Raw genomic sequence first — 27,385 nt, 5'->3', positions numbered from 1 at the left:
AGGAAAAGTCGAAAAAATAACATAAAGAATAAACTAAAAAAAATCGAGATTGAGCCAGATGAGGGATGTTCATTGATTAGTATGTATGGATGGACTAGACCCGAAAATCTCTCAGTCTAGAAACAAAATTGAAAAATAAAACAAACAAAATTCAAAGGGAAGAGAAGAGATGTTAAGACAGAGAGAGAAAAAAAAAGCCGCGGATAATAAAAATATTCTCATTACCATTATGTATTATGAGAAGAGTTATTCGCGCATCGTGCAGACCACGCAAGGCGTCCATGGTGATGGGAAAACATGCCGAGTTGAATTCTCGTCCGTTGTCATGATGTGTCATGGACTAGTAACCTTAGTTTCCAAGGGCAGATGCGTCTGAAACATCCAATGGAGATCGATCGCGGTCCATATTGACCGTTCATGGCACCAGCGGTCGGACGGCATTGGTTATATTTTAAGTTATCGTGCCAATGCAGGTGATCCAGTGTCCCTATCTTGACCGAACGCGGTATAGTACTTTCTCTCCTTGTTGGACGGTTCAATCGCATTCAATCGGATCACGATTCATCCCATCGTGGGGGTAAGAAAAGCTGAGGGACAATCAAGGTTTTAAGTTAGATGGGCAGAAACTCGAGACTCGACCGTCGGAAGTTGACCCAGCGACCGCTACTCCAATCATCGTCGCCGGTTGATAATCGGTCCGGCAGATCATTGGCCCATATGGAGTGGGTGGGGACTTGGAGGTACTCGGAAATACTGAACAAGGTAGGAAGCTCCAGTACCTTACTGTGTACTGACAAGTAACGCTGATGTACCATCGTACTGGTAGACTACTGCGTAGATTGATCTCAGGCTGCCAGGCAGTGAAGGCATTCAGGCATTCAGGCAACTACTAGTATAGACTAGCGTAACTAGTTCAAGGTACTTGTAGGAAGCTATGCAGTTGCATATTAGAAGATGTACTACAAAGTGTTGTACTGAGTCTTAAGCATAGCACGTGCAATATGTACATACTCCGTACTCCGTACTGTCATAGTATATAGAATTGTCCAGTTGACACAGGTCATGTGTGTTGAAGAGTAGCTGACAGTCGCCCGTTCAATCAGGCCACCACGCCACGTGACGTCAGTGACCAAGAACTCACCCCTCCTTTTCATAGGTGCTTCTGGAAGGCGGTGGAAGTCCCTAGTGTCGTCATGGAAGGCCTAGAAGGTAAAAGGATGCCCAACACCAAGCTATATAGACATCCAAGAATTCCAACCACCAGCATCCTTCTCCTTTTTTTCTTATCAATCATACAGATAACTATAATAATAGTTAAATCAACCTTTCCTATTCCTCTTAATTACCTCAACTGCCTTAACTAACTTTGCATATATTCGAACACACACAACTGATCATCCCGTTTCACCATGAACGGTGCTCAATTCACAGACAGAGCTAACAAGGCCCTGCTGGATTCCAGCAGTTTGGCTGAACAATACTCCCATTCTCAGATACTCCCTGTTCACCTCGCAGTTGCCCTCTTAAATCCTTCCTTAGATGAATCAAAAGACCAACAAGTTCCGGCGCACCCCTCACACGATTCCGCCTCCGCCCCTCTCTTCCGCCAAGTCATTGAACGCGCCCATGGCGACCCTCAGCTCCTCGAACGCTCTCTCATGAAGATCCTGGTCCGTTGCCCAAGCCAAGATCCTCCACCTGAGTCCGTTAGTGTCTCTCCAGCACTAGCCAAGGTTATCCGGTCAGCTAGCGAGTTATCCAAAACCCAGAAGGACAGCTTCGTCGCTATCGACCATTTGATTGTGTCTGTCGCTCAGGACTCTCAGGTCCAGCGAGCATTAGCAGATGCCAACATTCCTAACGTCAAGTTACTAGACTCTGCCGTTCAGCAAATTCGCGGTACGAGGAGAGTAGATTCCAAGACAGCGGATTCAGAAAGCGAGAATGAGAACCTCAAGAAGTTCACCATTGATATGACGGCCCTGGCAAGAGAGGGAAAGATCGATCCTGTCATTGGCCGTGAGGAAGAAATTCGTCGAGTGATTCGTATTCTCAGTCGCCGAACGAAAAACAACCCAGTGCTCATTGGTGAGCCTGGTGTCGGAAAAACCACCATTGTGGAGGGGTTAGCTCGCCGAATCGTGAATGCCGATATCCCGGCCAACTTGGCTCAATGCAAGTTGCTTTCACTTGACGTCGGCTCACTGGTTGCAGGAAGCAAGTACAGGGGTGAGTTCGAAGAAAGAATGAAAGGAGTCCTCAAAGAGATCGAAGAGTCTAAGGAAATGATCGTTCTATTTGTCGACGAAATCCACCTTCTCATGGGTGCAGGCTCCAGCGGTGAGGGTGGCATGGATGCCGCTAATCTTCTGAAGCCGATGTTGGCTCGCGGCCAACTGCACTGTATCGGTGCCACGACACTAGGCGAATATCGGAAATATATTGAGAAGGACCAGGCGTTTGAACGACGTTTCCAACAGGTCTTGGTGAAGGAGCCTTCTGTTAACGAGACTATCTCTATCCTTCGTGGTTTAAAGGAGAAGTACGAAGTGCACCATGGTGTCAACATTCTCGACGGTGCCATTGTCTCCGCAGCCACCCTGGCTTCGCGGTACCTGACCGCTCGTCGTCTTCCCGACTCCGCAGTCGATCTTATTGACGAAGCTGCCGCCGCTGTTAGAGTGACACGCGAGTCCGAGCCCGAGGCCCTGGATAACTTGGAGAGAAAGCTCCGACAGCTGCAAATTGAAATCCATGCCCTTGAGCGCGAGAAAGACGACGCATCTAGAGCTCGCTTGGAGGCAGCTAAGCAGGAGGCAGCCAATGTTACCGAGGAACTGCGCCCGCTGCGTGAGAAATACGAAAGCGAGAAGAAGCGCAGCAAAGCCATTCAGGATGCCAAGATCAAGCTCGACTCTCTCAAAGTCAAGAGAGACGAGGCAGAGCGGTCCGGAGATACTGTAACCGCTGCTGACTTGGAGTACTATGCTATTCCGGAGACCAAAGCTCTGATCGAAAGGCTCGAGGAAGATCGCGCAAAAGCGGATGCAGAACGGCGTTCTCGCTCCGGAGACGCTGGAGAGACACTGCTCGCTGACGCTGTCGGCCCCGATCAGATCAATGAGATTGTTGCCCGGTGGACTGGTATTCCTGTCACCAGACTTAAGACCACTGAGAAGGACAAGTTATTGAATATGGAGAAACACCTCGCCAAGCTAGTCGTCGGCCAGAAGGAGGCTGTGACCTCCGTATCGAATGCAATCCGACTCCAACGATCTGGCCTCAGCAACCCCAACTCGCCGCCAAGTTTCCTCTTCTGTGGTCCATCTGGAACTGGTAAGACCTTGCTTACAAAGGCTCTTGCGGAGTTCCTCTTCGATGACCCCAAGGCTATGATTCGATTCGATATGTCTGAATACCAGGAACGCCACTCTTTGAGCCGTATGATTGGTGCACCTCCGGGATATGTCGGACATGATGCTGGTGGCCAGCTGACCGAAAGCCTCCGGCGACGCCCGTTCTCCATTCTCCTCTTTGATGAAGTTGAAAAGGCAGCCAAAGAGGTCCTCACCGTCCTCCTCCAGCTGATGGACGACGGACGTGTCACAGATGGTCAAGGCAGAATTGTCGATGCGAAGAACTGCATCGTTGTCATGACATCCAACCTGGGTGCCGAATTCCTGTCTCGTCCCAGCACCAAGGATGGACGGATCGACCCTCAAACTCGTGAATTGGTCATGGGTGCTCTCCGTGACTACTTCCTTCCCGAATTCCTCAACCGTATCTCTAGCACCGTCATCTTCAATCGCCTCACGAAGAAGGAAATCCGCAAGATCGTCGATCTCCGTCTGGACGAAGTTCAGAAGCGCTTGGAGCAAAACAACAAAAACGTCACCATCGAATGTACAGATGAGGTCAAAGACTACCTCGGCGACGCAGGCTATTCGCCCGCATATGGCGCTCGGCCTTTGGCTCGGATCATCGAGCGTGAAGTCCTTAACCGCCTCGCTATTCTTATCCTCCGTGGAAGCATCCTCGATGGCGAGGTGGCTCGCGTTATCATGCGCGATGGTCGTATCGACGTCTTGCCGAATCATGAGATCCCGGTTGACGAAGATCAAGATATGCTCGATAGTGAAGATGAAGCCATAGCCGAGATGGAAGACGGCAGTGGTGACATGGATCTCTACGAGTAAATTAGCCGAAAAAATAAGGATTATCAGCAAATAATAAAAAGGGGGTGTATGCTTTTGAAGACATGGAATGATGACTGATGATGATAACTTGACTTATTTTTTCCCTCTGGCCTGAATATGGATACTGGCGTTTGTTGTCGATATTTCTTATCTTGGACATATTATATGCACTTTGTACACAGCATTGAAACGATGTGCCTTAACAATAGATTCAGCTGAATTACCTGGATGTATTAATCAAATAATTTATTCTATACGTTAAATTGAATGTACAAACGGTATTGACATTCCAATCAATGCTTCCAAATGGTAATCATCGTAGATGTTCTAAACTTCAGAAAAGAAAATTATTAATGTATCTATACCTATACAACTGACGAATTCCCACTTCTCTCTAACTCCTTTATCTTAAACCAGCTCGCAATCTCTCCCGTCTGACAAAACTCAACTTCATCCCCCCACCCCTTCAACCATGTCAACAGCCGCTCCAACATCCCAATGACATGCGCCATCCCGCTGGTATCAGGGTGCATCAGGACGGGAAAGATAGGCTCGTCCTCATTCTCGCGAATCCACAAAAACCGATCCCGCCAGAGGTTCTCGACCACGCGGACATCGGTATAGCCGTGTGAGTTGTGCGTATGAGGAAGGTACTGCATGGGGGTCATATCTTCCATGTACCAATTACAGGGGACGCAGACGAGGGGCCGGCGGTCTTCTGTTGTAGGTGGGATGGGGTGCATCCAGGTCGAGGCGGGGAGGGAGAAATTGATGGGTTGGAGCGGCGGACGTTTGGGGGCGAAGAAAGGGTGGCAGTCGTGGTCTGTTAGGGAAGCGTCTGTTTTTGCACTGAGTTAGAATGGTGGGATTGTCAGGGTAGAAAGGGAGGAACTCTCTCACCGTATTCGAATCCGTACTCTTCTAGTAGGTCTAATGTGGACTCGCGCAGTTGGTATAGAGGTGCGCGGTATCCGACGGGCTTCTTGCCTGTTAGTTTGGTTGCAATGTCGATACACCGCGTTAGCACGTCCCGTTCTTGCTCCACTGTCAGTTGGTATGCTCCTTCGTGGGCGTAGCCGTGAAGTCCTATCTCGCAGCCTGACTCGACTACCTGTTGCACTTCCTCTGGGAAGCTCTCGGCGGAGTGGCCCGGGATGAACCAGGTGCAACGATCGGCTAGGTCGAGCTTTTTGAGCATCCGTAGGAGACGGGGTACGCCAACTTTGGCGGCGAAGAATCCGGAGGAGTAGTCTGCGAGGATGTTGTCGGGATGCTGACCTGATCGTTGTAGGGGTTTGTTCAGCGTTTGTAGACTGTTTAAAGATGGAAAAGATAGCTTACCTGTCCCTAGCCATCCAGATACCGCGTCTAGGTCAATGGAAATGGCTATCCGGATTTTGTTCCGCTTTGGCTTTGATACAACCCTTGGAATTGATTGGACTATACTCGACTTGGGGTGAGCGACTTGGTCCTCTGTCTTTTTGACGGCTTCGTTCTCCTTCCAGATCAGGCGACCTTCCATTCCTCCGTCGACACTTAAGCACTGTCCTGATATGTGTCCCGCCGCGCGGTGAGAGGCCAGGAAAGCCATTGTACGGGCTACGTCCTCCGGCCTTGCGATTTTCTTTAGAGGTACACTACTCTAGTTAGCGAGGATCCATGAGGCGCGGCAGTAGGGGATTGAACGTGAGAAACATACGTAGCCTGGGCTTCTGCCCACATCTCCTTCGGGTCGTCGAGCCTTCCTTCTATCAAGGGTGTATCTACCCATCCAGGCGCAACAGCATTGATTCGGGCCTTGCTATTGAGGCGAACGATTTCATTCTTCACACTGCGGATCAAGCCGTACTGCAAGGCAGATTTCCCAGATGCGTACTCGGCATGGCCTTCCTGGCCAAACGTTCCCGTTTCGCTTCCCGTTACTACGATAGCTAGGTTATCCAGTTCTTTACCAAGGGTCTGTTGAGATGCACGTGCTGCTCGCAAGAAATGCTTGATTGTCAGGAATGTTCCTCGGACATTGACAAGGTATGTCTGGTCCCAGGTCTCCACTGGCAATTCCCAGATAGGGTAGTCTTTGCTTTCATCTGTGATACCTGCATTTGCGATCAAAATGTTGATAGGCCCGAATCGTTTGCTGGCCTGCGCAATATTAGATTGGACGGATTCTTCGTCCGTGATATCACCTTTCAGGACGTGTAGCCGGGAGTAGGGCTCCCCTTGTATATCAGAAACCTCCAAGGCTTGGATGTCCAGTGCTGTCACTTTGCACCCCTGATCTATATAAATATTATGTTAGATCATGGAATGTGCCATTCATTTAAAAAAAAGAAGAAAGAACATAAATGCATGAGATGTGGAACGCAATGATGGGAATTAGACTATCCACCTCTCCAGCTTCTACCGTCAGAAGGCATGGTGTAATAGAGGTAGTATACAATCGCGTAATGTAGATTCTCAATCGCCATATTTAAGTAATACAACAGCTTACTTGTGGTCCTCTTTGTGCTGGAGTGCGACCAAGGTAAATAAAGCAGTCTGCATATCCCAATCGAGAATATCACAGTTACATCAGTCAACGTAAACGTACCTAAGAATTCTCGCACTGCTTGTTTTCCGATTCCACCAGCGGCACCGGTGATGAAGACATGGAGGCTTTCCAAGCCCAGGAAGGCGGGATATGCCAAAGGCTGCACCGACATACCGTTTAGTCTGCAGCTGTCACGATAAGGAGGCCGTGGGTTTATGGTAATATAAACTAGTCAGATTAGCTACTACTGCCGCGGCTGACATCAGACCAGGAAAGACGTACCGACTGATGTTTATACTCCAGGGTTCAATAGTTGGCTCAAATGAAATAACAGGGATGGATTTAGACAAGGTATACCACGTGTCTACGCTGATTGACAGATTGACAAGTTGACGCTGGGAATCAATAAATCTACGAGGCCGCGGGGCAGTCACGTGTGCGTTAACGGACTTATGTTATTTCCAATATGATGATTATCATTATTTGATTTATGATTTGAATTCTGCGGATTTAGAAAACGCAAGTTCTCACAGTAATTGTCTGTAAATCCACTGTGTTTGTTTGTTCGTATATCGGCTGGCTGCCGACGAGGATTCGGCAGAGCGTAGTTTGAAGTCTCATACATGTAACCAGCTTCCCACTCAAATTGAAACAACCCTACCGTACCCTAACGGACGATGCGCAATGGCATCAAGTCGAGACTACTCTTAGTCCTCGGTGCTGTTCTTGGCAATATCATTGACTTTGACCGCGTCCGCACTAAATGTTTTAGTTCCTGTTAACTATAGAAGCGGCCTAGACTATGTCAACATTTAGCTAGATTCATGCTATGCTGCGATACAACGGCGCGCTCCACCGTAGAAAAGGAGTACGTAGCATTGAGTGTAATCTGGGATCGCTCCGTTGCAGCTGTGGCATCACTGGTGGAGAAAATGGCCCCTCCAAACACCAGTTCGTCGCCAACAGAGTTCGTTGGGCTTAACACTGACTCGCACTAATACCTACCCATGAAGTTTCAGATAAATTTTCTCGAAATTCAAACAGTGAGCTGGTTATAGACCAATCTTGCCAAGTCGGGAACAGTCATTTTGGGTATATTGGCATTACGACGATTTTGATTAAAACGACAGCCCTAAAAAGGCTCATTCTCCGTTTCGATCTAAAGTAAGCTAATTAGGAGATCATGAGTTATTTGTTTGACTTCCCTTTAGATAGTGACAATTGGGTCCTTGAAAATTACTGAGGTCTGAGTCGTTGATGGCAAGCGAAGTATGCTGTACTTCGCAGTACAGTCTCTGCATCTTCAGGGGAGCTCATAAGTGAATGGCTATTGGCCGCAACGGGGAAGGTACTGTGATTAGCAAACCTCACTATAAGGTATAACAGGAATGCAACTCCTCTTTTGGGCGCAGAAGCTCTACATAGATGGGAGACTGGCATCGCTTCAACCGTTTCGTCATGGGAAGGTTACTACGAAGGGCAATGACGATTACTATATGACAAGCGACATTTGCGTAGTCTGCTCCGTCATTCCTGAAGTATTCCTGCATGGCGTAGACGAGAGTGACAGTCTATCAGCTATAGTCAAGCTTCCGCGCATCTATAGTATCAACGGCGGGCATTTAGAGTAGTTGTAGTAGTATAAAACGAGCTCGAGCAGTCTGTAATCCTTCCATAACTGAAATAGAAATCTTAACGAAACGCTAGAGGAGAACCTGAATGAAATATGTAAGTATCTCGTATTCAACAAGCACGATTGCTTGGCTTGATTTGATATCAATCCACCTATTTGCATAATGAAGTATACACGGCATGCTACTCCGCCGGTCACCACCCGCTGGAGACTGTAAGTACATACATACACCGACCTCTGGATTCTCCATTGTTTTGCTCTGCATTCTCGGGAGGCGAGCTGACTCGGCAAACTCTCGACTTGTACTGTAGATCTTAGAACGTTCCGTTAATGGGAGTAGGGAGCATTATGGCACGACACAGGTAATTCTCGCCATATACTTCTCCCACCAGGCTCGACATGATCCGTGGACAAGGGTAATGGAGCTGAACACTGAACCAGCGAAAGCGATTTGGAGACAAACTGCGATCCTTTCCCGAAAACAGTCCTTTGCCGAGTGGAGACTAACATGACCAACCGTGGGCAGGATGATATGTGATCACTCTTAGGCGCTGAAGGCTGGTGGGACCTCGACGTGCTCTACTTCGGAGTATGCACCAATGTCGAGTATACCCCATACAGCCGTGGAACAGGACACGCATACTTTACTTTGGTTGCCGAGAGGCTTTTTGTTTAACTTTGTCAGCTGGGTATTGCGGCACAACCCAAGGTTACTACAATCGATGACAAGTCGCCGATGAGAAATGCCGGTTAGTATCCGTGCCTGCTTTTTCTTCCCCCCTTTTAAACTCAAGCTAAACTCAAGCTGAAAGGTAGGAGACTTCCAACCAGCCACTGTAAGCTTTGAAGATCTGGAATTCTGCAGCATGTTATATGCATTAAGCAGGGGAATTCAGCCCCAATGTTGATCGCGTGAATTGTATGAAGACAAGAAATCCTGTGGCACAAAACTTGGAATAGCTCGAGGTCTCCTGTGGAGCACAAGTAGTGTGCGTGTCTTCAATTTCCTCTTATTGGTGAGATCTCTTTTTGGGATGTGAAAGATTTAGCATGGAAACAGAACAACGTAGAGCGGACAAAAGCCGGCACTCGGCAAGACTCTCACCCGAGGTTGAGGGGTACTGTGGAAACGCAATATAAGGCCGACCAAAGGTGAAAGTATCCAGAGGTACGGTAATAGGCCGTATGGAGGGCCCCACTCACGTGATAGAAGGGGACCGGGAGATCTGCGGTTAAAGTCCGTGGTATTTTCGGGACGGAGATAACGATAAGCTTGAGTAAAAAATGGGCATCCAATTGTGTCGACAAAATTCTTCCACTCCCCTGGTTGCACATTCGCAACTCTGGTTATAGGAACCATGGCGATTTGCCTTCATGAGCATTATTGGGGGTAAGTATTTACTGTACATCCGTATATCCGTGTCGGCCCACAAGAGTCAATAACGCCCACTCGAGAACCGTGGTCGTACGTTCTTGATACCCTCTTGGGACAATTATTTCCCCCACCCCCCGATGATCATAGAATGATGTGCGTTTAGGCTGCTTCATATGGGGTAGTATTTCTATGTATATTACCTAACTATAACTTAACACAGAGCCCCTCCCCAGACTTTCAAAATAACGTAGTGGATAACAAATGAGGCTATATACAGGTAACAGAATGCAACCTAAACAGAAAGAAAGAAAGAAAGAAACAAAGAAACAAAAGGAGTGGAAGAAATAGTATTATATACAGAAGTAGCATTATTTTCTTTCTTTCTTTCTTTCTTTCTTTTTTTTTTTTTTTTTTTTTTTAAAAAAAAAAAAGCACTAGGCTAAAAATCGTATGCTTCATGGCTGCGGTTGATGGACCCCGTTCAGACTTTCGGTCTTGGTATGATGTGATCCCCAAAATTCGGGAGGCCGGGATTCGCGCTCCACCGTGACAGTAACGTCCTGCCGAATTCTCAGAGCTCTGTCGGAGCCATCGTCGCTCACATCCCGATCGTCACTCGCTTGTATGCTAACGTCAGAAGCCGGCTTGTGAGGTGTAGCGATGCTTCGGTTGTAATCATGCATGCTAAAATCGCCTGAGCGTAGCTGACTCGACGGTCCATAACGCCGGCCGTACTCTGAGGCTTTGCTGGTCCACGGACCAGACCGATACCGATCAGTGGCTCGCTTGGATCCCCCTGTCCAGCTTTTGAGGGCTGGGAATACATCGCGAAGGAGAGACCAGATGAGTGGTAGGTTGGTGACAAGAACTGCCACGGTTGCTTCTCGGAAGTACCAATTCATGTAGACGTATGAGATGAGCGACGGGACGAGACAGTAAACCTTTGTCAGGACTGCTGCAACAATAACAAAAACTCCCATGCCGAAAATAACCACAAGTATCAGCTTCTGCTTGAGGGGCACGCGTACTTGCAGCAGAAGTGGCAACCCGATAAGGAGCGTCAGAATGTCTGCGGAAATCGATATACATCCTTGGATAATTTCGTAGTACTGGTAGCTTGAACATTGATCTATTATAGACAGTCAGGTTATTGCTTTGCTAGTGATGCCAAGAGGGTCAACAACTCACAGGATGTAGGCACAGCCCAATACATCGATAAGGGTCGGCAAATCAAGAACAGAGACAATTCAACACCAACAAAACCGAGGCCGACATATACGGCGAGATAATTAACCCATTTCCTCTGCCGCAACCCCTCCCTAACAAATAGAGTCAATAGATCACGCGCGTCGACATTGGCTGTAAGCTACTCACGTTATACGTGCATAGATGATGAGCATACAGGCCTTCATCGCCCATACCGCGAGGACAAATGAGTGTTCTGAGACAAAGACCCATTTACTTCCTCTCACACGATCGGCTTTAAGTCCCGGAGTCAAGTTTTTAATATCTTCTTCACTCATCAAGTTCGAACCCCCCACGATGACGACTTCGTTCAGTGAAACACATAGGATCGTATACCAGATGACAGCGAAGACCATCATGTAATCATCTGTCTGGAGATTTCGGATTCCTAAACGACGTATTCGAGCTACGCTATAAGGGAGTATGGGATCAGAGCACGGTCAAACTAGAGTAACGGGGATATAAGATTTCTGTTTCTCGCTTGAAGGACAACTTACAATCGTAGGCAAACACCCAGCATCCCCACAGCATAGAGAGTCCATGTTTCCCGAGCGAAGCTTTTTGTAAACTCTGGACTGAAGCTTGACATGTTTTCGGAGAGCAACCTGTAAGCGCAGGGAATGATAGGTTAACTGGCATTCACTCCGAACAGATCCATGCAAGGGACTAAAGGAAGTCCTGTAGATATATGAGGGGGAGGCACCGACATTTTTGCGATAAGCTTTGTATAATTGGGCACATTTGCCAGGGGAAGTGTGTGGCTGCAAGGATCAGCCGGCAGCCTTGACTTGGTGAGATTACAGAATCAAGGTACGATTGCTATAGAATGGAAATGGAACTGGAGGAAAGACCGAAAAGTATGGCGTTCCATGTTCGTTCCAGTGTGATGGGAGGATTATTGTGAGCTCATAGGCGAACCAGAATCGACCAGAAGGCCCAAAGAGGGAAAGACACAGCACATCCACACCACCATCGGCTGTGGGACTATTTGCTTTAGGAACTGAGTTCATGTCACACAAGGCCGGCCGGCCAGTCGTGCTTGCTACCTTATTTGGTTTAATGGACCCCGATGCCATCCTTTTACCCCGAAGGCAATTGGAGTAATAAATTCTCGTACCTAGGGAGGCTTGGAAGGGGACTCGGGTAGGTACAGTTGGTCGCACCATTAATCTAACCAACCATTGTATAGCGTACGCCTGGGTAATATTCAGTCCACAGCAATTATTAGTTAGCTGGTCTTGTTGACAAATCATGATACGAAGGCAACGCTTTTCTTATTAGCATACTCCGTACTTGGCAAGCTGAAAAAGATTTTTCCCTAGTAATGTGGGTAATAGTGTTCAAGAGGAACTGGATTCTCATGGTATAAAGCAACGTGCAGTTGGACGTGCAACGCAAAGTGTAATTACAGTGGATGACAACTCACAGGGCATGGATTGGGGACGGCGTCGTCAAGTGGGTCTGACTAGTCCCAAGTTAATTTTGGCCTAAGCCCATTGAGGACCAGAATCTTTGTACCTCAGTTCCTTAGTAGTTAACCTTCTGGAGCCTGGCCGATAACATGCTGATATCAGGCTTGTTCCCACTATCCAGTACCGTACTACTACTACTTCTTATCCTAGTAGGACTAATAATTGTGCTGTGGACGACACTATGCATCTCATATCAGAAGCCAAAATTACGCATATTTTATACTAGTATAGTTCGAGGCTGCATCGGTGACATCTTAGTCTCTGTTCGAGACACCCGAACGGAAGGATCGGAGATAAACTTTGTTCTTTTGTCTTCCTTGTTTCTTAATTGACTTTGGACTGGGAGGACTAGAGGCCCGATCCCTGTCACTCAGCCACCTCAACTTGCGTTATAATTCGCACAGAATCTTCTCTGCGTATATTAATTAAGATGAAGTCTTCCACTAGAGAAGTGCCATCCGATTTCTCTTCTCTATATTAATAGTGGAAAACCACGGACCACAAAGTATCGGTCTACGCTATCAGAGGGAAAAGCCCCCTTTAGGTGTTTTAGGTTCTTAATACCTTCATATCTAGGTTAATTCCGCAAGCCCCGGAGAAGCCGACGAGGCCTCGACCAAGTCACTGACTCGCTGTTAGTATGAACGCCAAACCAGCCTTGTTTCACTTACCTCGTGTGTACAGTTATAGAAAAGGTGTTTCTCTGAGCGAATATCTGACATGGAAGTCAGTCTCCGGAATTGGCAGTAGAGAAATTAACGGTAGAGCGAGTGTTTAGATGTTCTCGAAGGAACGTAAAAGATAAACATGCTCTCTTGCCATTTAATTTCAGTAGTCGAAGAGGGAGGGTAGAAGAGAAATAAAACATGGCACCGTAAATTAACAATTAAATAATTGTCATTATGTAGGTACAATGGCAATGAGATCCATACTGGGAGCGTCAATAAGAGTGTAGGGATAATTTGCAATGAAAATGAGTAATTCGCGAGATAAGTGGACTGCGCGTAATCGCCAGATTAAGACATGGACGGTTTCGCTGGGCCCCGTGTCATTGGCCCCGGTCTCTAAATAAAGTTAGGCTCCAAAAAATAGACTTTCTTGGTGGCAAGGGGGAAGTGGAACAATGTCTGTGTCTCTCCCGTTCCCCCGTGCTAACTTACTCGCCGTCAAGCCTTGTTGTGCATTTTTTGTATGTCTGGAACCATAATCTCGCCATTTTTTTTTCCCGCTTAACTAATACCACCACCTCGAACTAAACTCCTTTACCTTGGTTACCAATCAATAGTCCAAAGACCTACAAGGAAACGATGAAGGTGAGAGAGAGTTTGGGACCCTGCTACGGTAGTATCGTTCAAGTTTTTAGGAGTTGCCTTCAGTATTTTCTTTTAATAAGAAATGGACTTCATACCTAGTTAGTAGGTACTAAATCTCTAGTAACATTTCCACTCCTAATCACTTAACCGGCCGCCGGGATACGGAGTATGGTCTGATGTACACAGCATACATTAATTACTACTTGCATGGGAAGGTTGCGATATCCTTTGAAGACCATCGAAGTGGGGAGATTCATAATATCCAAGTATTATCTGAAACTCGATCTCAGCCTTAGAAGGGGAAAAGGAATCCTATTTCTTAAAGCACATACGTAGGATCGTCTGCCTTGCGGGAGATGATCTGAAAAGGTTTGCCATCTGCTGAAGCTCCCCCTTCAGGTAAAGACTCACTCAGCCTGGTCCCCCGGCACCCCCTGCTCTCAAGCATCCAACCAGCACGTTTACCCCGACCCACTTTATTAGTACTACTGGCTACTGGCCACCAAGGAGGGTGGTTACATCGATGATTTGCTAGGCATGACTGAAGTGTCCGGTGGTCCTCCAACCCGCTGTTAGTCCTCTAAGTACTAGGTATCCAGATTCAGTGTATAAACCCTTAGACTCACACCAGAATCATATCCTTCATATTTTTTTTCTTCGCTCAGTATCTTTGTCTCTTACCCACTATTTACTAGTGATAATTTAAAAGCAATGTCCGGTCAATCTTTCTAACTAAATCCCATCGTTACCATAGTCGCTCATTTCAAACCATAAAGAGATTCCGTTGTCGCCCCACGTCCTTGCGATTTTCTTCCTTAAGACACCTCCATCCACCCTTTCCATTCTCCCACGTCTTCTCTTTCTTCGACTCAGATTTACTTTATCTAATAACTTACTTTTCTCCCTAAACCCACGTCATTCAAGTGGTGGTGTTATCTTCGACGATGGCAGCTGCGGAGGGGCTAGAGCCAAAAAAAGCGGGAGCTATGGAGTTGGCCGCGGAGGACCAGTCACCCGGAGAATTGATTAATGCATCCGGACATCGTCAGGAACTCGACCGGAACTTCAGTTTGTTAAGTATTTGTGCCGTGGCTGTTACGACTGGAAACACATGGATCGCTCAAGGAGGCAGTGTGGTATGTTATACAGCATCGCCACTGCAAAGAGGAAAAGGAGGGACATCCCAGCTGATGATCGAGTTAGGTCACTGCTCTGAGTAATGGAGGGCCATCGGGTGTTATTTATGAATTGTACGATAAGCCTCGCTATTGCTATTACCGATCATTCAACACTAACAAGAATATTAGCATTGCCGTGTCGGTCTGCTACTGGTTAGTGGCGGCCTCCATCGCGGAACTAGCATCGGGAATGCCTTCATCTAGTGGTGGTACGTTTAACAGTGATCTTATGTCGCTCGATTCCGCATAGTTTCGCTAATATCAATTAAGTGTACCACTGGGCCTCTATCACGGCAGGAAAGTATGGCCGTGCGTGCGGGTTTTTCGCTGGCTTTTGGAACTGTCTGGCCTGGATACTTGGTGCTGCTTCGATGTCTGCTATTTTGGGACAGCAGACTGTTTCGATGTACGCCCTGATGCATCCCGGATTTGTGCCCCAGTCGTGGCACATATTCGTCAGCTTTATTATCTGCACATGGCTTTGCTGCTCCATCGTCCTTTTCATGAACCGGATGCTCCCCCATATCGGCAACCTTGGAATGTTCTTCATCCTGGCGGGTGTGTTTATCACAATCATTGTGTGTGCTGTCATGCCCCATGTGAATGGTACTGGCTACGCATCAAATTCGGACGTATGGCGTACATGGCAAAATGGCACCGGATATTCTAGCGAGGGCTTTGTCTTCGTTGCGGGAATGCTCAATGGTGCTTACAGTGTGGGTACGCCCGACTGTTCGACCCATCTTGCAGAGGAGATCCCCAGGTATTTACCATAAAAAACCCCATACTTGCGCGCAAGTCCCTAATAAACTGGCAGACCGAGTCGGAACATCCCCAAAGCAGTCCTCGCCCAAATGACAGTCGGCTTTATTACCGGCATCCTCTACATGATAGCAGTGTTCTATTCGATTACTGATCTAGATGCAGTTATCTCAAGCGTCTACGGTTTCCCTCTAGCCGAAATCTACTATCAGGCGACGGGGTCTAGGGGTGGAGCCCTTGGTTTACTCATTGTGGCTTTTCTCCCAACTGTTATTACATGCGCCGGCTGCTATATCACTGCTGGTCGTACTCTGTGGACCATTTCCCGCGACAAAGCGACTCCATTCTCCGGCTGGCTTGCGCGCATCAACACCCGTATGCACAACCCTTTCAATGCTACTCTAGTTTGTGGTGTGATTGTCACGATCCTCGCCTGTATCTATGTCGGCTCCACCACCGCCTTCAACGCTTTCGTCGGCTGCTTCGTGCAATTGTCTAGTCTTTCCTACTGCGCCGCTATCCTCCCACATCTTCTGACTCATCGTTCTACATTCACCCCAGGCCATTTCTGGATGGGGCGCATTGGTTATCTCATTAACGCCTTGTCCTGCATCTACATTCTCGCCTTTGTCGTGATCTTCTGCTTCCCGTATGCTTTGCCCACCGACGCAGCTTCGATGAATTACGCTAGCCTGCTGACCGGAGGATTGACAATTTTTGTGACTATCTGGTGGCTCTTCCGGATGAAATCCTATGAAGGGCCGAAGTTCATCCCTCTGACGGACAAGGTGCTGATGGATGACGCTAAATAAGCACTACTCTTATATGAAGGGTGAACGCTCAACAGAGATAGCGAATATACTGGATATCTTGATGGATAGCTCACCTTCGTTACAGCCTATAGACGCTTACGACATGTATATTTTCTTCATAATTAATTCGGACATATTTTAAGGCTGTCGGCCTACTTCTGAATGACATGTAATAATCTTCGTTTGCTTCATGTATGGATGAATTTTAGTAATTTAGTGAAATGACTGGTGCTGCAAGCCAGGACAGTAATTATATATCTCAATTAGATCGCTACAGTATTCACTGTACTAGTATTCATAGGCGAAGAATCAAAACTACCTCTACTACACAACCTCTATGTAAATCATGTGACTACGCGTTTGCCCGTGCCGCGTCTGACGGGTAAAGACACTCGTCCACTGAAAGGAACGAAATGTTACCAAAACGAAATCTGAAGGCCACACGACATGGTCTTCAAACCGTTCAAGCCTCCTTTGATAAGGAAAAATACGGAAGATCCTAATACTAAGTCAGATTTATCCACCGATACTCTGGATAAGCATGGCCCGCCAGCCAAGAGGCCGCGTCTGCACCAAGACCGTACCGTGGGTAGGGTAGGTCCATCTGAGAGGAAGCCTTTGGTCCAAGTGCGCAATATAGGTGAACCAGTATGCGATAATGTCAAGGACGATGTGTCTGCAGGAGAACGGTATTTTAATGTTTTATGGTACGACCTCACCACTACCGTGTTCTTAAAAAGGAAGAGGAAAAGAAGAGAGGAGGAACAGGGAAAGGAGAAAAAGCTGACAATTTCCAGGCGAAAACCTACCACTAAAAAGAACAAGACATGGGATGGTGACGGTATCCTCTTAGTCCGAAATGGTTATGCTCATTTGCGGGACGTCTCGGGCAGGGACATGGGCCGGGCGATGCACACCTCTCATCTTGAACCTGGAACCATGCTCTCGATCGGAGGAAAGGAAGTCGAGGTAGATTCGGAAATGTCAAAGAAGGAGTATCTGTCGGGGAAGCAATTTCTCGAAACAAAGCCTAGCCCAACTCCGCCGGTAGCGCCACCGAAGAAAGGGTTTGTGCCTGTGTCGGGAAACAAAACTAGCACATCGACTGTCAAGGAGAATCAATTGGAGAAAGGCCAAATGCAGATAATTCCAAATCCCGCATCAAGGAAATCGAGCTCTACATCTAGCGCATACAAAAGACCCCTGTTGGAAAATACTGTTATCCCGCAGAAATCTGCCGAGGAGCCCGTTCCTCGTCATGACCCCAAGCAGCCCGGTGCACTGGTGATGAAACGGCCAGCATCCGCGCCTAAGGGGAAAAGAGTTGTCGATGTTGTGGTTGATCCTATCCTTGCCAAACACTTGCGGCCGCATCAGCGTGAAGGAGTCAAGTTCCTCTATGAATGTGTCATGGGGATGCGATCATTCAATGGCCAAGGTGCTATTTTAGCGGACGATATGGGCTTGGGTAAAACCTTACAGACAATCACGCTACTATGGACCTTGCTCAAACAGAATCCAATTTATGAGAATCCCCCTGAAGTTAAGAAAGCGCTTATCGTGTGCCCCGTGACTTTGATCAATAACTGGAGGAAGGAGTTCCGGAAATGGCTTGGGAACGAGCGGATTGGCGTATTTGTCTTTGATGACAGACGAAAACGACTGACTGATTTCACAAGGGGTAGAGCATACAATATAATGATTGTCGGTTATGAAAAACTAAGAACTGTGCAGGAAGGTCTCGCGCAAGGAGCTGGGGTCGACATCATCATTGCGGATGAGGGCCACAGACTCAAAACACTTCAAAACAAAAGTGGGCAGGCGATACAGTCGCTGAATGCCACTAAAAGAGTGATTCTCTCGGGTACTCCGATCCAGAACGACCTGAAGGAATTCTTCGCGGCGGTGGATCTGGTTAATCCGGGAGTTTTGGGAACTTTCAAGGCATTCGTACGCGAGTTCGAGGGTCCTATTGTGAAGAGCAGACAGCCAGAGGCAACAAGGAGAGATATTGAGAAGGGCGAAGCCAGAAACGAAGAGCTTCGTGAACTTACCTCTCAGTTTATGCTGCGGAGAACCGCAGACATTCTTGCGAGCTACCTTCCACCAAAGTCGGAATACATACTTTTTTGTGACCCAACGCCCACTCAAGCGAATATTTATCAAAATGTGCTCGCTTCACCTGTATTTCAATGTGCCGTTGGCAACTCAGAGAGCGCTCTGCAGCTTATCACCATCCTGAAGAAGCTTTGCAATAGCCCCTCATTGCTTTCCCCAAGAAATGTGGACGAGACACCCAGCGAAATAATCGCAGCTTTACTATCCTCTCTACCTCCAAATCTCCTACGACACTTTTCTCCATCCTCCAGCGCCAAAATCCGGGTACTAGACCAACTACTACACATCCTGCATACCTCAACTTCAGAAAAGGTTGTTCTCGTTTCAAACTACACATCCACGCTCAACCTGTTAGCCACGCTCCTAACCTCATTATCACTTCCATTTCTACGACTAGATGGCTCGACTCCAGCGCAAAAAAGACAATCGCTAGTCGAAGACTTCAACCGCTTCCCAGCGAACCGCTGCTTCGCATTTCTTCTATCCGCTAAGGCGGGAGGCACGGGGCTGAACCTGATAGGCGCCAGCCGCCTCATCTTGTTCGACGTGGACTGGAACCCAGCCACGGACATCCAGGCCATGGCCCGAATCCATCGCGACGGACAAAAACGACACTGTCGAATATACCGCATTCTCCTGAAGGGCAGCTTGGAAGAGAAGATATGGCAACGCCAAGTGACGAAGCTCGGACTCGCAGATAGCGTCATGGAGCACAAGGATAACACTGCCCAGTTCTCTCGAGACGAACTAAAAGACCTCTTTCGTCTCGACCAGGATAGCAAATGTCAAACGCACGAGCTTCTAGGCTGTGATTGTGGGGGTAGGGGACAGAATGTGTCGACCCCGGAGTCTCGAGCTGGTTCTCCGGCGGACGGGCAAGGCAATATATCGGATGTAAATGACTCAGAGGAAGTGGAGGAGGACTTCCCGGACGTTCTGACCCTCATTAAAGCTTCCAAGCTGGACATAGAGAAGCAAGATCGCATGATTAAGGCGAATAGCGCGGCACGCCCTGGGTCTAGAACGACCAAAAGCATCAATAGCACCAAATCTAAGAAGCAGAAGAATAAGATGCAACAGTCGCTGTCTCAGTACTGTCATATTGATCCCTACCATCTAACAACCACAATTGATGATACGCAAGATGTTCAACAAGCTATTGATGACGACGTGCTTCTTGCTATGTTAAAAGAGGAGGATAATAGGATCAGTTTCGTTTTTAAGAAATCTAGCACAGCGTTGGCAAAGGACACTGATTCGTCGATGGCGGTTGTTTTGTCGGATTAAAGATAGAGTATCCTCGATTTGATGATTTACTGTATATGCTCATGTCGGTATTTGGGATTATCATATAGATATAATGTATCTATTCAATTAGATAGAGTAATTGACATAAACGCATCTCTGCTTACCTTCCATCGCAAGGCTGTGGGATGAAACACTTCGTTTATGAAAGATGTTAGGACACTGTTGAAAGTCTTAACTGACGATAATGCTATATTTGGGAAAATCTCTAACAGAATAGAATAACGATCAATCATTCCTTGTCTCATAGGCACATACATACATGCAGATGACATCTGATCTCGTAACTCACATAGACAAAAATGTAGCAACATCTGAAAAACAGAGCGAAAGAACTGAAGGGGGTATGGATATGCAGGATATCTATCAATCGAAATGCAATTGGTTCGAGGCAAAACACCAGGGTAAATGATGGAAGGAAATTCAAACAAAGGAGGGCTGAGAATTCGAACTTAGGTAAAAAGGATTGCGACATGTATGACGTTGCATGTGAGTCTCATAAAAAAAAAAAAAAAACAAAATCTAGTATCTGAGTTTTCCAACGAGGCCAAATGTATATGCTGCCTCAGCTTCGCTCTTCATTTGGATCATGTATATCTTAGACGAGCCACCGGTAACACCGCCTTTCTTCGGCATGGCACCACCTTCAGTCTCTTCCCAGACTGACACGGCGATACCTGTCCTTGCTACTCGTTCGAAAGAACTTTCAGGAAGGCAAACATCAAGAAGAACCACACCCCGTGTCTTGCCGCGGATGAGGATACGCTTTTCAGAATCTATAGTGCGCCGGGGAGAGGCAGCTCCAGAAGGGGGTGAGCTTCCTTCAGCGCCTTCTGTCCCAGTACTGGTATCGTTGGATCCACCGGCAGCTGTTTCTGACCGTCGAGGTTCCGCGGTTGCCGGCATAATAGTGAGCCTAGCAGCACCCATATCACGCCATTTGGACTGAGTTTCACGCATATAAAGCCTAATTTTTGCGTTCGAAAGGCCAATACCGTCAACGTTTTTAATAGCAGCTGCTATCCGGCCAATTCCAGAAGTGGATGTATGGTTTGTTCCCGAACCCGCAGAGCTTGAGTATAAGCTATCTTCTTTTTGACCACTCCGAGAAGTAACTGAAGATCGTGCAATGCTGAACATCTTGCCCCCCGCACCAAATCGTTTCAAAGCCGAGAAAGCACTACTCATAGTCCCAACGCTACTCTCGGAATTGTCAGCAAGTGAGCGAGGGGAGCTCGATGCACGGTAGCTCTTCCTGCGACGTGGCCAGCCGAATAAACCCCCACTCTTGGAGGGGCGCTCTAGAGGAGCGGGTTGTTGCGTGAAAGGCCCTCGGGCGTTTTGCAAAGCTATGTAGGTAGGATTGGTGGTGCGCGCCTGGTTTATGAGGCCATACAAGACCTCGCATTCATCTGCATTGCGGGAACGGAACATAATATTGTTGCTCCATGATACCTTCGACCGTTCAGTAGGAGGAGAACGGATACTGATATCGATCGCTGTACCACGTCGGATGGGTACCAGGGGCGTTAGTTCGAGAGCAATCAGTGGTCGTTCCCGTTTGGACAGCATGTGATCGTCATCCGAGGCAGAGGCCGATTTCACGTCATATGCTTCCACTAGTCCAGGACTAACATAGATATTACATTCATCGGGCAGAAGGCTCTCCCAGGAACCTTTATCGGACCATGCAAAGACGGAAGCAATGGCGGTGGACGACTTGTTGGGTTGTGAAGGGACAGACCTATATCCACCTTGAGAGACTGAATTTGAAGGAGACAGAGAACTAGTTGCGGATGTAATCACGGAGGCCGGCACAGTCAGTTTTGAAACGTGGTGCTCTTGGAGATGCGGTAGTTCGTCCTCCGAATCATCATCTGAACTGTCCGATCCCGAGTAATCCGATTCAGAGTACAAGTCGTAGCGTCGCACAGTTGATGTTTCGGAGTCTGAGTAAGTCTCGTCGGACGCCGTGGAAGGCTCGTATTCATGCTTCAAAGGAGAAGAACCACGACGTCTAGACAGGGGTCCGCTTGGACTAAGGATCGGGGCATTTGAAAGACTCGATCCTGTCGAACTTGGGGAACGAGAGTGTGGCGGGGGTGGAGGAGGTTCTTCACCATTTGTTGGTTCGGAAGTGTCGGAGTTAGAGCAAGAGTGGCCTTTCTTCCGTGTAGGAGTTTCAGGTATAGTATAGGAATCTAGCACGTACTCGTCGTCCAACGTGGATTCCAAAGTTTCAGAAATGTATGTCTGACTGCTGCCTGTTCTGAGCTTTGGAATGATAGGTAAGTCCATAGAAGGGACAGATGATACTCGAGGGGAAATCGCTTCAGGTTCATCCTTTGTAGGAGTCTTCGGGGGAAGATGTTCTTTATGGTCTTTCTTTTCGTCATGATCTGGGCGATGAGTTGTAGGCGCCGCCTTAGAGCCACCGGCATTGTGATCTTTTGGCAGACTGGGAACCGGGGGGCTATCCTCGTCATGCCGTGCAACCCTCTTTGCTTTTGATCGTTTGAGGCTAGTGGGGGATCTCTCTTCGCCTGTTGCAGTTTTTCGTGGGTCTCTAGAATGTAGTATGGACTGCTGTGTTCGTGGCGATGGCTTGGTTGGCGAATCTGCTTCCCCGGCAGCGTAGTCTGATTCGCGAGTGATTGCAGTTTGTAAGGAAGTGCGTGATTCGGTCGCTAAAGAAGATCCGACAGTGCTCGGGTCAGACAAATTCTCCCTGAGTGAGCAGCGCCGCAGTGTACCAGAGACGGCCCTCTCGCCGATAGGAATATCGACAGTGATAGAACTCGGTAGTGTCTCCTTGGTTTCACTACTAGAGGGAACTATTTGTGCTCGTTGCCGCTGCTTCGCTCGTTCAACGAAGCTCTGGCTTCGACAAATCGCTGGCGGCACCGGGTTCAAACCAAGCATTTGAACCCACTCAAAACCAATGTCCTCCTCGTCTATTCGGAGAACAAGAATTTCTTGCCAAGCATTTGGTTGCCCCGGAGGGCTGCGCAACATGACTATAATTTCTCCCTTCATATCGCCATTGCGAGCAGAGACAAAGGCAAGGTCCATTGGAGGGAAAAGAAGCCAACGGTCCGCATGATCTATCTCACAAATAAGGAGATCCCCTCCAGCACCGTTATCGGGAGTATTGTCTCTCAAAAGGAGCTCTGCACGACAGTCTATAACCTGCCCAGTCGAATGATACAGGGAAAGATTGAAGAAATCCCGAGCACGGACTCTCCGAGCTCTATTTACAGTCACACCGGCAAGCGGCCCTAGAGTCGCAGGATCGCGAGCTCGAGTTGGGTCAACGCTAGCAGCAGACTCATCTTCAAGTCTCGCCCGCTCCTCGCGCGCACGACGGCGAGCTTCGTTTACCAGGTTCTGGTAGGCCATAGATACGTCCTCGGCTTTCTCAGACGGCTGAAGCATATTGATACCTTTGAAAGTCTTTGCAAGATATTTGAGACGCACCAAAGGCCGTTTCAACAGATATGCGACATCAACCTTTTCGCCGTCACTGTCAATGACATCCCCATTTTCGTCCCTTGCCATACCTTCGTCCAAGCTTTTGGTGTCTGCATTGTTCATCGCCTCACTTTCATCAAGGGGAGCTAGGTTTACAATAACATCCTTGAAACCCAATCTCCAGGATTTAAGATAGTCACGGTACACCTTCTGTGCCCCCTGTGCCCATGTGAGCAGGGACTCTGCATTGTCCTGGGGAATTCGCTTGTGCAGTGTCTTCAAGCGCTCGACCGCAACACCCATGTCCACTATTGGCTTGCTAAAATTCAGTTCGTCTTTCGGGTCCATGGATGGCCGAAAAAGACCAGCAGCAATTGCTGAATCGGATTTTGACAGAACGCAAGTAAGCAGGACAGGAATGACTCCGCCAACCAGTGTTTTCAGCTCACGCATATATTTGATTTCATCGGCTGATAGTTCCTTCAGAAGCTCAGGCACGGTGGCATTGATGATGCGGCTTTTGTTGGTGCGGATGCTACGGGCAGACCTAATACTCCTGCTCCTGCTGTTTGGGGCCGAGAGAACCGACATGAGGTCATCATGTGTGGTAAGTCGTCTTTTCAACTGGGTCGATACTACTGGAAGAGAATTAGGATCAAAATGGTCCCTTTCTTCCTGATCTTCTTTTTCTTCCACTGGAGCTGGTTCACGCGCCTCCTGTGGGGCATCGTGAGCACGTTCTTGAGGCCGTGCCTCATCGCCTGTCTTCATTGACTCAACAGACGAAATAGTGGACAGTCTGTGGTCTCCTGTGCTAGGAAATGGTCGTTCCCGGTGGGGCGGGACCGGCGCATTGTTCCTAGACACCTCAGAGACCTCAGAAATGGTTTGGGTTTCAGTCAAAGTGGTGTCTTGCACCTCGCTAGGCATCTCTTTTTCGGGAGAAGCACTTTCCTTATTACTGGAAGAAGTTCGGCTATGTCTGTGTCCAGAAGATCGCTTCTCACTGAAGGCCGAGGTTGTCTCCAGTTGTGACTCTTGTGAAGTCATTATCTCTTCCGTCATCGACTTTACTCGCTCCTCCCTACTTGGTACTCGTCGCTTACTTGTGCTCTTCCGTCGAGAGTCACTTTCCGCCCCTGAGTCAGTGGCAAGAGAACGACATTCCTCTCGTTTTGTCGACAGTTTGGCCCTATTACCCTTGGTATTCAGAGGGGCGGGGACTTCCACATCCGGATCAACATCGTCAAAAAATGGATCCGATGTTCCAGACAGCCATGCCTCGATCTTTGAGCCCCTATTGGGGCCGGGTTTGGGGGCTTCTGGTTTTGCAAAAAATTTTCTTGATTCACCGAACATGTGCTCGAAGATACCACCCTTAGGTACCTTTGGATGGGCTGCGCGGCCTTTCTGATTTGAGGTCGGGCCTCGGGCGCGGCGTCTTGATAACTCTGAGAAGTCAGCTTCACTCGCCGTCCACTCAAAGTCCTCATCATTGATGCTGCCTTTCTTCGAGGCATCTTCTGCCAATTCTGATCTAGCAGCTGCATATGGTTTGCCTGCACTTGTGGGTCGTGATGCAGACTTAGTCGAACCATTATGTGATGCAGTTTCTTCTTCGATCTTGCTCCCTAGCAGGGAATCGCCCTCCCGATATACCCTGGACTTCCTCCGTTCTCTGCTCCTCGAGTCTGCACCAGCTCTTTCGCTCCGGGCGGACGGGGAAGATCGTGGCTTATCCTCCTTTCTCGACTCATTTCTCCCCTCCTGAGGACTCCGGATCGGCTCATTGGTCGTGTACTGCGAGAGGCGTTTTGGTGGAGGTAGCTTCGATGTAGGAGTCTGTGTGGGGGTGCGATTCAATTTCCAGTGTTCGTCGCTGATGACTCGTTTCCGGGGGGTACTTTTACTTCGTTTTCTTGTTGTGGGCGCCCTCGTAGGCTTGGGTTTCGAATCGGCAGTCGAATTCTCCTCATCTTCCTCGTAATAGACAACTTCATCCGCCGTAATCACACCTCCTCCTTGCTGCTGCCACTTGCGGACCTTCTCCCGCACCGAATTAGTGTCATATATCCCCAGCGGCTGACCGATATCCAGCGGTTTTTGCTTTGTTGGGGTGGATTTAGTATTTCCCCCAATATTGGAGGGGCGATGCGGCGTTGCAGGGGACGGCATCGATGTCTGCGACCGAGACGATCGTTAGCATGGTTTATAGAAAAAAGCAAACCGGCATATAACAAAAGGGAAACAGGTAATTGTGAGGCTGCCGTCCATATACTGGTGGGTGGGTATTTTGTTGATAGCATGTGTTGTACCAGACGACGTCACTCGGTGATTGTTTGTTTATTGGCGGCAATTTAGAACCCTGCAGGAGGAGCTGTGTACTTACAGCAACAACGTAGTCCCACTTGATCTTCCAGAGAACACGGGCACGGGCGGAAGTCGATCCCAGCTTCAAGGAAGGAAAGAAAAAGAAATGAAAGCAAAGCAGAGAAAAGAGAATTGGAACAGGCGGTGGGCGGGTGAAGCGCAGATGGAGAAGTGCAAGTGACTTAAGTTCCTGCTGATGATGGAATTGCGGGTCAGCTGCCTAATACTCTTTCTTGCTCTGTTTTGTCATTTTGAGCTTGACAAAGATATAATGAGGAAACGAAAAGGATTTAGTGGGTGTGTATAGGGATTACTATCTTATGATGGTCACAGGAAGTGTAATTATAAGCAACCATATAGATTACCATTACTATAAACAAAGTCTTAAGTTGGGTAGAAAGATCACATTATTGTTAAATCTGGGCGAGATGATTCGATCGGTGGAGGTCGTGTATGTATGTACATACATACATCAATACCCTCTTCTATTAGTATGTACGGAGTATCAAATGTATCGTAACCGTACACTGACGGAGTTTTAGTTCAGCTCTTGCTGGCGCTGAGCTGCGGGCTGCCCGGGAAACCAGATGATCAACACGCGGCGAAAGATCTGGCACCAAGGCAGGAAAAGGCACATGATTTGATCTAACCGCTTTTGGTCATGTTATTTGGCTGAGTCATCGCCAGTCCCTTTGCCTATTGGACGCCTACGGTCTGGCCCGTTTCAAATCTACTAGGTAGTCATCCTGGATGATCATCGGATTCCTTGTCCTTGCCCTTGTCTTTTTACAGGTGGTGCAATGCTTCAACCCTATATTTTATTGAAAGATGACACCAGGGACAATCATTTTCTGCACCACACAGACACGAACAAGTAAAACAAGGACTACGTATCACTGCAGCCTCCTTGGCCCACAGTGTCCTCGCGTACCATACCGCAGTAGTTCTATTCATTGTTACGTCAGGTCCATATGTTTCAATCAGTTGAACCAGATCAGTTCATGGTCAGTGCAGCGGTCCTTGAGAGTAGAGTCTGGACACGTTGGGATGCGGGGATGAGACGTTAATGGTACTAGATTACATAGCCCGGCAATCCTTAAGACACTGGCCTTTGTTATCATGATCGAATAGCATTCCCAGTGATCTACACGTTACGCGTCCCAAAGCGACGGGAAGACCGACATACTGCCTATTCTGTAGCCATACTACACCCAGTATTTCAGGTAGTACTGGTTGTAATTTGTTAAAATTTTACGTATGTGTTCAGCAATTGTTCGCTTACGGATTTGTGCAATCTAGCTAAGCTGTATAACTATACATCCAGCATACTGAGCCCATTTCGCTTTGTACCTACTGGTATATAGGCATTGTGACTCCATATGGCCTCCTCCTCGGCATTCACTGCATCCTGCCGTCAGTAGGTCATCACCAAGCGGTCAAATGTGTTTTGGATGGCCCTGGTGCGGAGCTCAAATTATACAAAGTGCTAAATGTACGACCAAGTCAGTGTGGCCGAGTGGTTAAGGCGATTGACTCGAACCTTCTATGGAACATATTCGATATCAATTCCATTCGTGGGCACAGGTTCGAATCCTGTCGCTGACG

At 47.9% G+C, this 27,385-nt stretch overlaps 7 protein-coding genes and 1 non-coding gene across 8 annotated transcripts; 4 read left to right on the top strand and 4 right to left on the bottom strand.

The window, feature by feature from the left end:
* The first annotated feature begins 1,254 nt into the window (after nucleotides 1-1,254).
* Nucleotides 1,255-4,378, top strand: BDV37DRAFT_153780 (ATP-dependent Clp protease ATP-binding subunit). Its single transcript, XM_032079029.1, has one exon. It carries the CDS (start codon nucleotides 1,410-1,412, stop codon nucleotides 4,194-4,196), a length of 2,787 nt encoding a protein of 928 aa, XP_031940078.1. The 5' UTR covers nucleotides 1,255-1,409; the 3' UTR covers nucleotides 4,197-4,378.
* BDV37DRAFT_295022 (SDR family oxidoreductase/polysaccharide deacetylase family protein) lies at nucleotides 4,056-7,813 on the bottom strand (the record flags this gene model as incomplete). The annotated part of the gene is made up of 7 exons (XM_032089769.1): nucleotides 4,056-5,034; nucleotides 5,097-5,474; nucleotides 5,538-5,833; nucleotides 5,896-6,475; nucleotides 6,787-6,914; nucleotides 7,009-7,121; nucleotides 7,769-7,813. 7 exons carry the CDS (start codon nucleotides 7,811-7,813, stop codon nucleotides 4,562-4,564), a joined length of 2,013 nt encoding a protein of 670 aa, XP_031940077.1. The 3' UTR covers nucleotides 4,056-4,561.
* Nucleotides 7,814-10,145: 2,332 nt separating this feature from the next.
* BDV37DRAFT_251989 (uncharacterized protein) lies at nucleotides 10,146-12,036 on the bottom strand. Its single transcript, XM_032082363.1, has 4 exons — nucleotides 11,477-12,036; nucleotides 11,109-11,390; nucleotides 10,923-11,053; nucleotides 10,146-10,863 (listed from the first exon to the last, which is right to left on the bottom strand). The coding sequence occupies exons 1-4, from the start codon at nucleotides 11,566-11,568 to the stop codon at nucleotides 10,190-10,192; spliced, it is 1,179 nt and encodes a 392-aa protein (XP_031940076.1). The 5' UTR covers nucleotides 11,569-12,036; the 3' UTR covers nucleotides 10,146-10,189.
* BDV37DRAFT_153759 (uncharacterized protein) lies at nucleotides 11,673-12,177 on the bottom strand. Its single transcript, XM_032079028.1, has one exon. The coding sequence runs from the start codon at nucleotides 12,143-12,145 to the stop codon at nucleotides 11,777-11,779; it is 369 nt and encodes a 122-aa protein (XP_031940075.1). The 5' UTR covers nucleotides 12,146-12,177; the 3' UTR covers nucleotides 11,673-11,776.
* A 2,531-nt stretch (nucleotides 12,178-14,708) lies between these two features.
* On the top strand, nucleotides 14,709-16,516 carry BDV37DRAFT_272615 (putative choline transport protein; the record flags this gene model as incomplete). Its single annotated transcript, XM_032084901.1, has 5 exons — nucleotides 14,709-14,900; nucleotides 14,968-15,014; nucleotides 15,072-15,151; nucleotides 15,213-15,705; nucleotides 15,760-16,516. The coding sequence occupies 5 exons, from the start codon at nucleotides 14,709-14,711 to the stop codon at nucleotides 16,514-16,516; spliced, it is 1,569 nt and encodes a 522-aa protein (XP_031940074.1).
* Nucleotides 16,517-16,963: 447 nt separating this feature from the next.
* Nucleotides 16,964-19,921, top strand: BDV37DRAFT_272614 (DEAD/DEAH box helicase; the record flags this gene model as incomplete). The annotated part of the gene is made up of 1 exon (XM_032084900.1): nucleotides 16,964-19,921. One exon carries the CDS (start codon nucleotides 16,964-16,966, stop codon nucleotides 19,919-19,921), a length of 2,958 nt encoding a protein of 985 aa, XP_031940073.1.
* Nucleotides 19,922-20,031: 110 nt separating this feature from the next.
* Nucleotides 20,032-25,938, bottom strand: BDV37DRAFT_251980 (uncharacterized protein). The gene is made up of 2 exons (XM_032082362.1): nucleotides 25,800-25,938; nucleotides 20,032-25,591 (listed from the first exon to the last, which is right to left on the bottom strand). The coding sequence occupies exon 2, from the start codon at nucleotides 25,583-25,585 to the stop codon at nucleotides 20,462-20,464; it is 5,124 nt and encodes a 1,707-aa protein (XP_031940072.1). The 5' UTR covers nucleotides 25,586-25,591; nucleotides 25,800-25,938; the 3' UTR covers nucleotides 20,032-20,461.
* Nucleotides 25,939-27,282: 1,344 nt separating this feature from the next.
* BDV37DRAFT_t143 lies at nucleotides 27,283-27,385 on the top strand. Its single transcript has one exon. It is a non-coding gene; the product is annotated as a tRNA-Ser (tRNA).

This window comes from Aspergillus pseudonomiae, assembly GCF_009193645.1.
Source record: "Aspergillus pseudonomiae strain CBS 119388 unplaced genomic scaffold BDV37scaffold_47, whole genome shotgun sequence".
In the NCBI taxonomy this organism is placed as follows: Eukaryota; Fungi; Ascomycota; class Eurotiomycetes; order Eurotiales; family Aspergillaceae; genus Aspergillus; species Aspergillus pseudonomiae.
Note: the sequence above shows the minus strand (reverse complement) of the source record. Positions and strands in the feature narration are given on the sequence as shown.